The sequence below is a fragment of the Ciconia boyciana genome, chromosome 3, assembly GCF_034638445.1.
Source record: "Ciconia boyciana chromosome 3, ASM3463844v1, whole genome shotgun sequence".
Lineage (NCBI taxonomy): Eukaryota > Metazoa > Chordata > Aves > Ciconiiformes > Ciconiidae > Ciconia > Ciconia boyciana.
The window spans coordinates 39281416-39295382 of record NC_132936.1 but is presented as its reverse complement, the minus strand read 5'-3'; the positions used below and the strand labels follow the sequence as shown (position 1 = coordinate 39295382).

The 13967-nt window shown below is 38.1% G+C and overlaps 1 protein-coding gene across 2 annotated transcripts in view; it reads left to right on the top strand.

The window, feature by feature from the left end:
• Nucleotides 1–13967, top strand: part of UBE3D (ubiquitin protein ligase E3D) — an 84707-nt gene that overhangs the window by 19385 nt on the left and 51355 nt on the right. For both annotated transcript variants that reach the window (XM_072855372.1, XM_072855371.1), the window contains exon 8: nucleotides 3472–3641. In XM_072855372.1, coding sequence (XP_072711473.1) covers nucleotides 3472–3641 — 170 coding nt within the window. The remainder of the gene's footprint in view (nucleotides 1–3471; nucleotides 3642–13967) is intronic.

The following is a 13967-nucleotide window of genomic DNA, read 5'->3' as shown; positions in this document are numbered from 1 at the left end:
ATGTTATTTGTGGATATCATAATATGAGTTTCTGTTGGTTAAGTTGGTGATAACCAAGTTCCTGAAAGCTATATACTACTTATGATTTTTTGTTTTTTAAAGTATGACAATAAATAAAAGTCTCTTTGTCTCAGGACAAAAAAAGTGGCGTACACAGACTTCCTTATTTATCCTAACTGTATCTCTGCTCTCTTCACATTCTCTAAAAGATGAATCACTTGCCTCGTCTCTTTGCTCCACTGTTGAAGGGTTCCCTACCTTGAAGTTGCATGACTTACAAGCTAAGAATAAGATGAGGACAGCAAATGGATAGTGAGATAGGAGAACACAAGCAAAATGGTACATTATTGGTCAGCATAGCAGCATCTTAATAGATGTATTTTTTTTCTGTACTATAAAAAAGGATAGGTGTGAAAGAGGTAAATAAGTAGTTTTGTGGATAGATACAGGGAATTCATCCCATGGATGGGATCAACCTGATAAAACCCCAAAAGATACATCTGTGAAAATCAAAAGGTGTTTGGTAGAGTTTGGAGTGTTTGAATAATAACTCTAGTCTTTCAGTACTGAATGAGAGATGTTTTTGGAGTGGGATTAGGCTGTAAAGTGCTTTGAAAGTAAGGCAGCTTGTATTTCGGGAGTGAGTGGAGAGGGAGTGGGAAGATATCCCAAGAAAACAAATATGTAACAAAATGGGAGAGACCTGTCAATTAGATACTGATTCTTGGACCATGTCTTGGAGGGCATGAGCAGAACAAGTTTACATTTGTCAAGATTGGAGAGGGGGATGTTGCAGTGATCAAGATGTGAGATAATGAGTACCTTGTTGAGACTTTAGCTACCCAGCTCTCTTAGAGAGCTTTACTCTGTGAAGTATAAGGAAACCACATATTTATCTGAACAGTCTGAATGTGAGGACAAAGAAGCTGTAATGAAAGGTGTTTGCATTACTGACCTGTGTGATGACGAAAGTAATGGTAATGTCTGCAGTAACTAAGAACAAACTAGCAAGGAAGAACAGCTTTTTTTTAGCCATGTTAAATTTGAATTGATGCCTAATTGTCCACAAATTGATGCTGGAGACACAGGTTGACATTTTAGGAAACTGATCACAGAATGTAAATTGTAGTATTTCACCTGTTTGGATCAAGTCCCACGAAGTATAACTGAGATTTGTTGCAGGTTTTCTCCTAAGAACATCTTTGAAGCCTATTGACAAGGTGATTTAACAAACAAACCAAAACAAACAATGAAAAAACCACCAACAAAAAGCCACTTTCTTCTGATGCTGTCATTTCAGAAAAGGTCATCAATCTGCACTATGAATGAATTCTAAACTTTATATGTTTATCTTTCTGGAAAGGTTCTTTTCTTACTGGAGTTAATACGAAAGGAATTCAGTTGTGCAGGCTCTGCTGTACAAAGTGGTAGAGAGGAAGGAAAGATGGTACATTGTGAGTAACATAGTTGAAAGCAGAGATCAAAATGTGAAACTATGTTAGCCAGAAATAACATGTGTAAACTGCTTTGAGTCGACACACTAAGTCTTGGTGAGTGATTGTTCATTCAGACCAAAAGCAAGATAAAAAAATAATTCATGCATGAAGAAAAGAAGGAAATTGTTGCCTAAAGAAGCAAGCATAGTTCAGAAGTTGATTTTCTCATGGCCAAGTGTCCTTCCACCCACAAAGATTAATCTGCTTTCTCTGTACTGTGTGCTAAATTATTAATACAGATCTGTTGCATTGCTGTTGAGACAAAGACATACTCTGAACAAGCGGTATAATGTTATTGTCAGATGCCATGTATCAACACTTGTGGTAGAAGGAAGTACTTTTCAGATGGACCATGTGGCAAATGAAATGGTTTGGTTGCTTTCTCTAAAGTAAGTTGCAGAAGGATTCTGAAAGGAACAGACAGCTATTGCTGCATTGTTCCCTAGGCTAGTTTGAAGGATATTCCCCTTCTGAAAAGTATCGCAGGAGGCTTCTTCACAGGGAAGTGTTAATAATTTCAAAAGGAAGGAACTCTGTTTAGTTAAAGCTAAGCGTGTTGGCACTGGCCTGTGTGTATAGGACACTTCTCTTTTTTTCCCCATTTTCTCCAACACCTCTTCAACACTTGGCTTAAAGCTCCGTGTGTAATGGTCCTAGCTAATGAGGTATATTTTGCAGTTTAGGCTATGAGTGTGTACAGTGAGTTACCAGAGCAAAACTGATGAACAGGCACTTGCTAAGCCAAGTGCAGTTGCTTGTCATCATTTATGTGCATATGCTAAAGTGATTCTCCTCCCATCCCCTCCCAAGACAACTTTATCAGTATATCTCATTCCTCCTTTATGAAGCTTCCACTGTAATGTTCTGAGCCTTGGGCTCTGATAAATTGTGACTGTCACATTCAATTACGACATATACAATGTGTCCTGTTAACGGTGGCTTTCTCCCTCCACAGGGGATATCATATGTCTGCTACCTAACATCATGTAACTTGTTTTACTTGAAGCTGATTAGGTCATGAGAAGCAGAAGATTACTCTCTAGCGAGCAGCACTGCATAAATCCTGTTTTCTATGATAAATATTTCATATATAAGTGTTTCATACAGGCTCTGGACTTGTAAAAATTGATTTCCATTGGTAACTTGGATCACTTCACTACTGCAGGCTGTAAATAAAGGAAAAGCCTGACTTTTTTGTACAGTGCTTAGCATGAAAGCCCTGAATCCAAGTTGGAACACTGAGGAACAATCACACAAAGATTAAATAGGATTCATAATGTGATGCAAAAAGTTCAGATTTATCAAAACTCTCCCTGGTAAATATCCCATGAATTGCTGTGAGCAAGTAGTGTTGAAGAATGCCAGTCCCATTATTAAATTTGGTAAAGATTTATTTTCCAAGTAAGGGTCTCTTACAGCCGTTTGTGAATCCCAGCCTTCCTTTTAGACCACATTAATTGTTGTCTTTTTCCTTGCATGTCTTAGCTCCATCCGGTCATAACTATCACACTTTTTCTAAAAATCATTAATTTTTTGGCACTTCCAGTGGGCAGTCTTTCAGTTCTCTGTCAACAGGGACAGTTGTTCAACACCATATGCTTGACTAATTCCTAAAAAAACTATGAAATTAGAGGAATAATCCATTTGGTACTGAAACAGATGACTTGGGACTGTTTCTTTTGTTACTATCAAAGAGACTGTGCCGCAGCCACAAAAAGAGGCAGCTTCACAGAAATAATGATCTTAAGAGTGACTGTGATAAATCAGGCATCAGTTTATTGTATTAACCCATTTTTCTCCACTGGAGGCTGTGCAGGCTGTGCTGAATAATAAAATGTGAATTTATGACTGTTAACACTTTGTTAGAAACTTTGTAAGAATGTGGCTTTAGTATTAGCTGATTTAGGATCAGAGTAAAGGAACAAATTGAAATTCATGTAATCTACAGTAAAATAAATTATTTCTCTGTTTATAGATATGGCTTTTAAATTCTGACACATTGCTGGTGGAGTCTTTAGGAAGTTCCTTCTCCCATGGTGTTTTTACACTGTTTGGAGATATTTTCATGCCTAGCTCTGGACCAGTGCGGACCTGGAATGCTGTCAAAGTCCTTTACCAGCCGTGCATTAAAAGCAGGAATAAGGAGTAAGTACAGCCTTTTCTGACCTCAGGTTCTGATCTTTGATTTGTTTTGCATTTCAGGGCAGCAATATTTCTTTGAGGTTCTTTGGCCAGTGTGTTAATGTCAGAGATGTATCTCTTTGAAATTTAATACAATTTAATTTTTTTTTTTTTTTTTAAGCAAAATGCCAGAGGAATAGTATTTGGTTTCTGTTACAGCCAGAGAGAATCTGGTTGTTAAATTTTTACACCGTAATATTAAAATGTAGACCAAAGAGTTATGTTGTTTCTAGGGGCATGCGTAGATAACTTAGGCATATGATACAAATAGAAGTTGTCTTTGTTACACAGGAGAGTAATGTGCTTTTTCATTTATGCATTTTTTCCCTGTGTTAACTCATTGCACTTTTGGAGCTTGGTCATTTTTCCAGCTCTGTTGGCAGAAGCTGGAAGGATGGTGGTGCCATGAATCCCACAGAGGGTCAGTGAGTTCTGCCCGTATGGTCTCAGAACATGCTGCTCTATAGCCGTAGCTCCAGGTGATGTAATTCAGGGAGGAGGAAAACTTGAGGGGAGATAAGGAGCATGGGCTGACTCCTGAATAACACGTAAGTTTAGCCAGGTCTCCCTCTTTGCCTTCAATTTCTGTGTTTTGCGTGAAAATCTAATCTCATCTGTCAAGTTATTTATGGGAGTAATGCTCTCTGTGCTCCCACAGTAAAGAATTTGGACCTCTTTGGTACATCTGAAACCAAGAGGGTAGAGGTAGATGGTTACTAGTTGTGCTGGTTTTGTCTGGGATAGTTAATTTTCTTTATACTAGATAGTTTGGGGCTATGTTTTGGATTTATGCTGGAAACAGTGTTGATAATAGAGACATTTTAGTTGTTGCTAAGTAGTGCTTATACTAAATCAAGGACTTTTCAGCTTCCCATGCTCTGCCAGGTGCACGAGAAGTTGGGAGGGGACACAACTGGGACAGCTGACCCCAACTGACCAAAGGGATATCCCATACCATATGTCGGCATGCTCAGTATATAAAGCTGGGGAAGAAGGAAGGGGGGACATTGGGAGTGATGGCGTTTGTCTTCCCAAGTAACTGTTAGGCGTGATGGAGCCCTGCTTTCCTGGAGATGGCTGAACACCTGCCTGCCCATGGGGAGGAGTGAATGGATTCCTTGCTTTGCTTTGCTTGCGTGCGCGGCTTTTGCTTTCCCTATTAAACTGTCTTGATCTCAACCCACAAGTTTTCTCACTTTTACTCTTCCGATTCTCTCCCCCATCCCACCAGGGGCGAGCGAGCAAGCAGCTGTATGGTGCTTAGTTGCCAGCTGGAGTTAAACCATGACACTAGTTCAGCAAATTATACCTGCCTGTTCCGGCTTCAGTCCTGACCTTTTTTGCCTTAAAATTATGCTTTGTTTTGCAAGAGAAAGAGCTGTTCACAGGACTGGAATTTGTCTGTTTAAGCCAAGTTATCTTCAGTACTACAGGTGTTGTCTGGTGGGTCGCAATAAATTAGCATAATGATCATCTCTGTATACACAGACAATGCATCTAACAGTGTCCCTGTTAAAAGATACTTGTGCATGTAGCCTAGCAGAATAATATGAATAATGCTGTATCAGTAAAGCGTAATGTCAGCATATAGCATATCCTCAGAAGGAAAGTCCTTTCTACATACAATTCAGAAGTTCATTGAGTTATCTAATTAGCCTCTCTGTGTTTAACTTTAACTTGCTTTCAGCCCAGTGGTGGCATTATTTCAAAAAGAAATGGGGCCCTGAGAGAAGGGGAGAGAGAAGAGGCGAGGAAGGTCGTTGAGTACAAATGTTTGTCTTGGATGTGTCCAAGTCTAATGGAGCCCTCATAAAGGAAACATTTGATTTCAGCAAGCTTTGAAGTCTACATTATGAAAAACATACACTGCCTGTGTTAAAGCCTTTATCTGTTGGAGAGTAAAGATAAGAGGATATTATTAAGCAGTGGCTCCAGTGTTTGCAGGTGATGGAGTATGATTTTAGCATATTTTTCTGCTTTTTGTTTCTGCGGTGATAGAAGAGAAAGCATTGGTTCTGTATAATTCACACTTAAATAGTGGTTTGGTTTTGTTGTTTTTCCTTTAAACTCTTGGAAACTAGATGACAGATTTAAAGAGGTACAGATGTATATAAAATTTAGAAGACATTCCCTCTAGACTCAGTCACTCCACAACTACTTTATAGCCCCAGACCTCATAAAAGTACAACAAAAACGTTGTCTCACGCAGACAGGCAAACGTGCATATGAATTTAAATATTTTCATAGAAGAAATATACACCTTACAAGAATGTGTGATTCATCATAGTGTTTATCCTGAATGTTGCCAAGTGTGTCCTTTTATTTTTCAAACAGATCCAGTATTGAATAGCTGAAATAAACTCTGACATAGGGAGAGAATGCAAAATTCTAATATTTAGAGAAAAGGTCATCCTACATTATTAATGTAATTCATGTAAGAGAAATAATTACCTTTATTAATGTAGTAGCTTCAGAAGTTGGCATTGGAAAACCTCTGTGATCTAAATGTTATTTAGTGATCCAAAATACATCTTAAAGTATTAGCATTTAAACTGCTTATTCTTAGAATGGGAGATATTGCAAGAACCACTACCTACTCTAAAATGAAAGGTACTTCACTTACCACTCTTAAGTCTTACAGAAGTGTAATTTACAATTTTGCTTTTCAAGTTTCAATTCTTTGTCACTGAGGAGATTTAATTACCTTAACACACGTTCAGTTACTTTGACATGTTATTGAGATAAAAGTCATATCTACTTAGTCACTTACCTAGCATTCACAAATGCTTTTCTTGAATGGAGTTCTCGGCAGCGGAATTTTACTGTGAAATTATATTCAGTTCTTTCCATTTCCCCAGACAGACTCGTTACAAATCACTTGTTTCCGAAGATTACTTTGTATTTATCTTTGGGATTTTGCAGTGAGCAGAGGACACAACTGAGGTTTTAATTCTCCTCTGACAGTAATTGACATCTTCCCTGTCCAGTCCCTGGACAAATGCAAAAACGGAAGAGAAAGAACAGACGGTTCTTTTTAAGGTTCAGAAACCAAAGTAACTATTGATTTAGTATTGTTTTCCCATTTTTATATTTCTAGTAAAGAACAATAGAAAGGACATTAGCACTTCAGTCTGTTTCCGCTAACTCATTTATCAGTTGGCTTGAAGTACTACCTGGATCTGTGCAATAAGACTGAAGTCTTTCTGTATTGAACAGGAATGTAAACACAGCAGAAGCAAAAATATCAAAACCAGTACATCTTATTTAATGCAATGTGTTTGCATTTAGATCTCAAATATTATTTCAAGAATTCTGAACAAAGTGTCTGATTTCTTGAATAGTGCAAATTTTAAATATGTTTTAGATGCCCACATTCTAATAACTATAATACTTACCTTGCTTGTTTCTGCACACCCACCTGCCTTTGAAATAATGCAAAGGTTTCAGAGGCCATGGTCTGCTCCCTGTGAGTGCGGAGTAAGCAAGGATGCCTCCTGTTCAGGAAGCAGTCAGCAGGAGGTCTGCTTGTGACCTAGACCCCAACAGTTGCAAGTGATAAGCGTACATTCTAATATCCTGTTGCATGTCAGAGAGCCTCTTCAGTTGTTGTGAGTCACTGGGTACACTTGGGTCCTGTCCGATTCCTGCAGTGCCAGAATCTGATCTGTGCAATGGGAGGGGAAGCACCTTTCTTACCTGTGGACACTGCAGAGTCTGTGCTGGGTAGCTGGGTCATAGGTTAACACAGATTAAGGTAAACTAGAAATAAAAGCATTTATTTGTAATATCTAAATATAATAACATAATCACACATTTGTAAAACATGGGTGAAGAAATGAAAGAAAATCTGTACTTTGACTACTTAGGTGAGCATAAATCTACTTAGTCTGAGATAAATACATGGTTCAATGGTAGCAGTCGAGGTCTTGGGCTTTGTGAAATTCTCCCCTGGCAAGCTGCCTCTGCTAGAGAGAGCCTAACTGGGATTGCCTAATAATTCACATTCAGGCCCTCCCTTTTTGAAGTAGCCCTTAGGTTCAGATTCCTTGAGATGCACTTGAATATTTCTTTTGAGGGGAGCACAGTAGCTTTTATGCATGATCTTTCTTTTCAAGACTTCTAAGATGTCAGGAGAAATTTACGGTCTCACTCCAAAACTCATTCCTTCTTTATTCAGATCACAGTTCTGCAATTCTTCATAATTAACATAATGCTTATTTCTCTTCCTCAGATATGGAAGTGTTTTTTTTCCCTTAAACTAGGAATTATGTCCTGTGAACAACACCATGCTTCAGTGAGCAACAGAACTCTCTTTCCTCCAGTAAATCACTGGCATATCTATCACTGTACCTTACATTCAGTATTACTCTAAATGTAAACAGTGCAAAGAAAACAAACATTTGAGTAGGATAAGTGTTCATGGTTCATTACTGGCTGCTGAGTGATACCAGCTGCAATGATAACCCATTTGGAGTGATAGCTGTTTGGGAGTGGCTGATCCCAAAGCCTGCTTTAACAAAACTGTGTTCTGAGTTAGGCTGAACACTGCTGAGAAGGTGATTACCCCTTGTATGGCATCTACCTTTTTATCGACAGCATGCTGATTCATGTTCAATTTGTTGATCTGTGTTGACCATCAGATCCTTTCCAGTAGATTGCAGTCTAATAAGCAGCCTTCCTCTCTGTTTTTGTGCAGTTGTCCTTTGTCAAATTACATCCTAATTTTGTTCAGAACCTTTTTCGCTGTTGGCACTGGCCATTTTTATTTCCAACATGTGGCGTACTGATGGCCCTTCCCAGCTTCGTGTTGTCTGTGAATGAAAGAAGCATCTCTCTTGTTCCAGTCTCCAGGAGAGTGACTGAGAGATGGAATAGGACCAAACTTGGAACACGTCATGTGGAGCCTCTCTCCATATACCTTTGTTTTGGCAATGAATTATTAACAGTTGTTCTCTGGGTATTCTCTGTATGTTAGACTGCGTTGCTTAAGAACGTTCAGTAGCTTTTAAGGCATTGTGAAGTTAAGACATGGTTAGGTATATCCAGACATGCTATTTATAGTGTAACTCTTGGCACTTCTCCTTGCAGAGCCCTATTCCTCTGATCTTCCTGAGGATCACCTTTAAGTGTTGCATTGATTTGTATCTTACTCCTTCAGCTGTTAAATAGGGCTAGAAACACTTAGGTGTGTCTTACGTGTGATAGCATGAGTTCTGGGTAGGTCTGTCTACAGTTAGGCTTCCAGCCCTTGCGGGAGCTTTATAAGCAATCCTTCTACAACAAATTAGTTGAAATTATATGCTGTCATTTCTTCTTGTCACCTATGAAAAAAGTATGTTATGAGTGTAGTTGAGTCCCATTAGAGAAGGATGCCTCATGCATTTTCTGCTTCGTTGTTACTTAGATATTTATGGATGGTGTGTATGTGATTATTTTGGTTCCTTCTACTTTTTTCTCAGCAAGGCTCCTCTTCTCCACCTACAAATCTGCTGTGCAGGCAGAAGAGGTCTTCCTTTCAAGTAACAGGTTCTTGGCAAATAACACCTTATGCAAATAACCTTGACTGCTCGGAGTGATAATGGTAAATACTGCTGAAGTGAGAGTGTTGTAAAAATGTATGAGGAAAATTGAAAATATGGTTACATGGCAATTCGACCATAACTTGATCTCAGAAAATATATGTGAAGGTACAGTTAGAGGAAAATTACACTTTTCCCTTTATAGTAGTGTGCTAGGCAAAGCTTTGTCAAAAAGTCATTGATAGCTTTTTATTTCTCATATTCATCTAGAATCTCTCTGAATGGTTTACAGCTTTTGCAGAAGCCTTCTCCTATGTAAGAATTGGCTGCTTATCATTTCAGAGTTGAAAAATGACTTCCAGAAATTGTTTGTTTTATTAGCTTTAGAGGGACAGAATAAGCTAGAAAATTGAGTTTGTGGCTGAAAACCTGGAGTTTTTGAGTCCTGATGCTTTTATTACAGTCCATGTATAGTGAGCTGTTTATGAAGCTGTTACTGATGTATTCCAGAATGTTGTTTATTTGTCCCAAGAATGGCTTTCATTCTGTATATGACTCTAGAGTAATTTACCTCTCATAAAAGCACCAAACTGTGTCCTATTTCACTGATTTTTGTATGTCTCAAATAGAATGCCTTTTCCTAGTGTTTCAGTAACTCTTGCCTGTAGAAAATACATGGGACCACAGAGACCAAGAGTTGACTGACTGAGGAGTGACCAATGTTTCACTGTTCTGTGCTCTTTTTAAGGTGATTTCTGTAGTATAATAAACTTCTTTTGCTATATCTGGAATGATTAAATGAATGGGTGTGACTGTAAATGGAGTGTGAAGGATCTGTTTTGTTTCAGATAATTTTTTTTCTGTTCCCTTCTTGAATTCTTTCATGGTATGAAGTTAAGAGAACTGACGCCAGAGGTGTGGTGGGTTGCCTTAAAAGAGCTGACTGAGCAGTCAGGCAAATATTTTTGAAAGGTGCAGTCTGATGCCAGTCAGGGTTTTGGGACAGGAGGGGAAAAAAAAAATACTTTTCAGAGTTTGATAGACATGTGGAAGTTATAAGCTCCTGAACTTTCAATGCTTGGGCTGAAGCTTGGAGGAAGAGATGAAAGCTCCATCTGAGAACTATTATTTTTAGCTAGAGATAGTTCTTCAGAAGAAAGAACTGTTCCTCAGTACTGGTAACATCCTTTCCCACCTCTAGGAAAAGATGTATGCAACTTTTAAGTATAACTTTCAGGAGAAATACCCTCACTTTCTTGTTTATTGAAACTAGACCTGCCATGTGCAGCATCCTTTTATGGTAGTTACTGAAGAACTTCATTCTTGTTCCTAAACACAGGTCTGATATATCTTTCCAACTCTTCGGGGCTGTCATATTTTTGGTATCTAATCTTTCAAATTTTAAATAGTCTTAGAAGTACTAACTGAAGTAGAGAAAAATGTTGGAATAAACCCTTTGTCTACCAAATAAGGTCTAGTATTTTTGCTCAAAAATTTTGCTCATGTTATCATTCCAGCTGAGCTTATTGCTTAGGTTGCCTTTTTTGCCCATCTTTTCAAATTTAGCATTGAAGTCAGAGGAGGTAGGGTTCTAACTGTTTTTTTTAAAAGCGGATTTGCAATCCCAAATCACTTAGCCATTTGTTAATGATCTGACCAATAGCCTGCCTTTCTTCTTGTGTAGCATGAAAGATGCTGATGTGTCACTACTCATCTTGCAGGGTACTACTGTTATACTCTGCATTAGAAGTGTTAAATGCTATATACATAGTAATTGGCAATGTAAAAATAAGAAATTGACTGTAAGTGCTATTGCTTAGCTACTTCTTAGGTTCTAATTTTTTAGAAAAAATAGATAAATATGCTATTAAGATATCCTATCACATTTACTACGCTTTTGAGCCAGGATTTGTGATTCTGTAATATGGTAGAACAAAAAATACAATTCAGGCTTGTATATTTTTTTCTGTATTATTTTTCATATTTATTTGTGAAACACTGTAATTCAGGTAAGCACAATTTTGTTAGTTCTTATGTCTGTCTGGTTCATATTGCTGTAGGTCAGCTCTTTTGGGAATCTGAGGATTGACAATGAGAGAAATGTCAAATTGGATGGGAAAAAATTGTGAATTAAAAGCAGCAAGACTATCTGAAACTAATTTAGAATGTATAGTCTGAAACGACTGCATTGCCAGGTAGTTAATTCCGCTTTTATAGGATGGTAAGAATGTAAGAAATGCCATGCTGGGCCAGAGCAGTGTACCATCTAGCCCAGTATCCTCCCTCTGACATCCAGAGGTGTTCTTTAGTGTAGCATGTGAGCCTCAGCACTTCCTTCTACTGCTCAGCTCTGTAGTTGTTGTCTTAAGAATGTTTGAGGGTACAGCCCTGCCTGTTTCCTTTACTGTCTGTTCATGCATCTTTTGACCATCTATTTGAATAGACACTTTTTGACCTTACTGGTGCTGTCTGCCTCCACAATCTCTGGTAACAGCAAGTTCCAGAAGTTCACTACTGCCTCTTTTAACCTCTTCTAAACTGATCTCCTGCTAGTTTCAGTGAGTTGCCTCTAGATCTAGGATTGAGGGATTTAGCAAACAACAATTCTGCATTCATACTGGCAAAATGGGCATGGGGATCCTAAACTTTGCACTAATCAGCATGCAGTTGGTGTTCTTGCTGATTACATTTAGGAGTTAGATTTACTGGCCAGTTTGCTGTAGGGGCAGCAATGTCACATCTATTCAAGTCTTCCTATAAGACATGTATATATCTCTGTTATACTCATTTTGCTTTTATTGTAACACTGCTTTTTTGAAAGCCAGATAGCCTAAATGCGATAGTGATGATCCGTTGAGGATAATTTTATAATCGTAGGTCAAACTATAGCAGCTTTCCTCTTAGAGGCTTACAGTTTGTTTCTCATAGACTTATAAAGACTGTTGGGTTCACTTGGGAACTGTAAGTACTCAACTCCTACAATGCCTTTTAAATGACAGGATCCATTTGAGCAGGCAGGAATCCTCTAACGAGCCAAGAGTGAAAAACCAAAACTTATAAAAGCCTGTTGGACAGATTGCTGACAAGAACTGCTTAAACCTCAGAACTTGATTTACTGAATTCTAAGATCTTGGGCTATTTTAAAGTAATTAGCATTTGTTGTTTCTATTGTATTTCTCCATGACAGGCTGTGTAAACTAACAATACTTAGATTAACAAAATGATTTAGAGTGCTAATTTTACTTGCAATACTTTTTAAATCAGTAAGGCTAAAGCAAATTGGGAGCATATGACTTGAGACCAAGGAAGGCTAATTTGTGAAGTTGTTCAGGATATTTCCACTTGTGTGTGGCAACAATAGGATATTGCTGTTGGTTGCTTATTTTGAATGCTGTAGCATCAAGGATAAACAGAACAAGCAATTCTCATGCTGGCTCCTCTGAATACTGGTCTTAAGCTATAAATGAAATATTCTGTATGACTAATAGGCATAATAAGTGATGCCTATGTGGATATGAATATTTTAGGGAGAAGAGGAGGAGATCTGACTGGAAAGGTGGAAGGTGGTGTTCCAGGGAATAAAATTGCTGAAGAATTTTAGAATTCAGTCAAATATATTGCCAAATTTCAGCCAAATAATTGCCAAAGGCAGGACTATTAGATCTACTCAGATGTGAGCTGTTGGATTGACTGTGCCCATTTTTCCTCTGTATATGGTTAAAAGAGTATTAAATTTGGTTTACATTCTTCCCAGAGTGTACGCATTACCATAATACCTGTTAAGCCTTCAAATTTTTCCTTACTTCACAGTGACACTGACTGGATTTTGATGTTATGGACTCAAGGCTAATGCAGAACTGGTTAGAAGTTGAGTTTTAAACTAAACACAATTTTTCTTTCCCCTGTAGACGCTGATTTTTCTGAACCCTCCAAAACTGTTTTATTTCAGTATGGAAATGTTGTTGAGGTAGTTGCACTTTTGTATGTACTTCTTTCTCCTTATTGGCTGGCTTCCCAACTGTCCTGTGTCTCTCAGGAAGCAATATGGTTGAGCAATATAATGTGTTTCCTCATTTTTGTCCAAAGTCGGTACCTTGTGATGGAAACAATTGTATGGCCTACAGAGAACACTGCTGAAGCATGTTGAAGTACTTTTTACACTAAATTTTTTTTCCAGATTTTAGAAGTTGGGGAATATTTTTTAATTGGGGGGTAGGGGTGGGAAGAATCCAGCATAGTTTTGGCCAGCTGGAATTAGTGCTGGTAGCACGAAGAATCATCTTCTGAAAAAGGGACTTAAAAGGGCTCTAAGAAGAACCATCAGATATTTAATGATTTAGTGCATTTTGAATCTCATACCATTACCAAATGTGAACTTTACTGGTTGTAGTCATACCTAAAAAATTTGTCAGTTGATATTCTCTACTTCCTGTTTTCAGCTGTTTGCATATTATTGCTGCAAACTGTTGTTCAGCTATTGTATTTCAAACAGAAGTGGCTGTATGTTATTAATATTATTAAGGCCTCTAATTTTTCAAGTATGTCATGATGATTAAGAAATACAAACTCTTGTCCGGGTAGAGGGATTTTATTGAAAACTACATTTTGTTTTTCTGAAACTGATGAAACTCTCACTGGCTACTGAAAGAAGAAATCAGTTACTGAGAACGTGGTTTTTGCCCCCCAGCATAGCAATTCTGCAGACACTTTTAACACCTCTGCAGCTCTCCTTTATGCGCAGGACCGTTGAGTTTAACACAGTTGTCCAGGT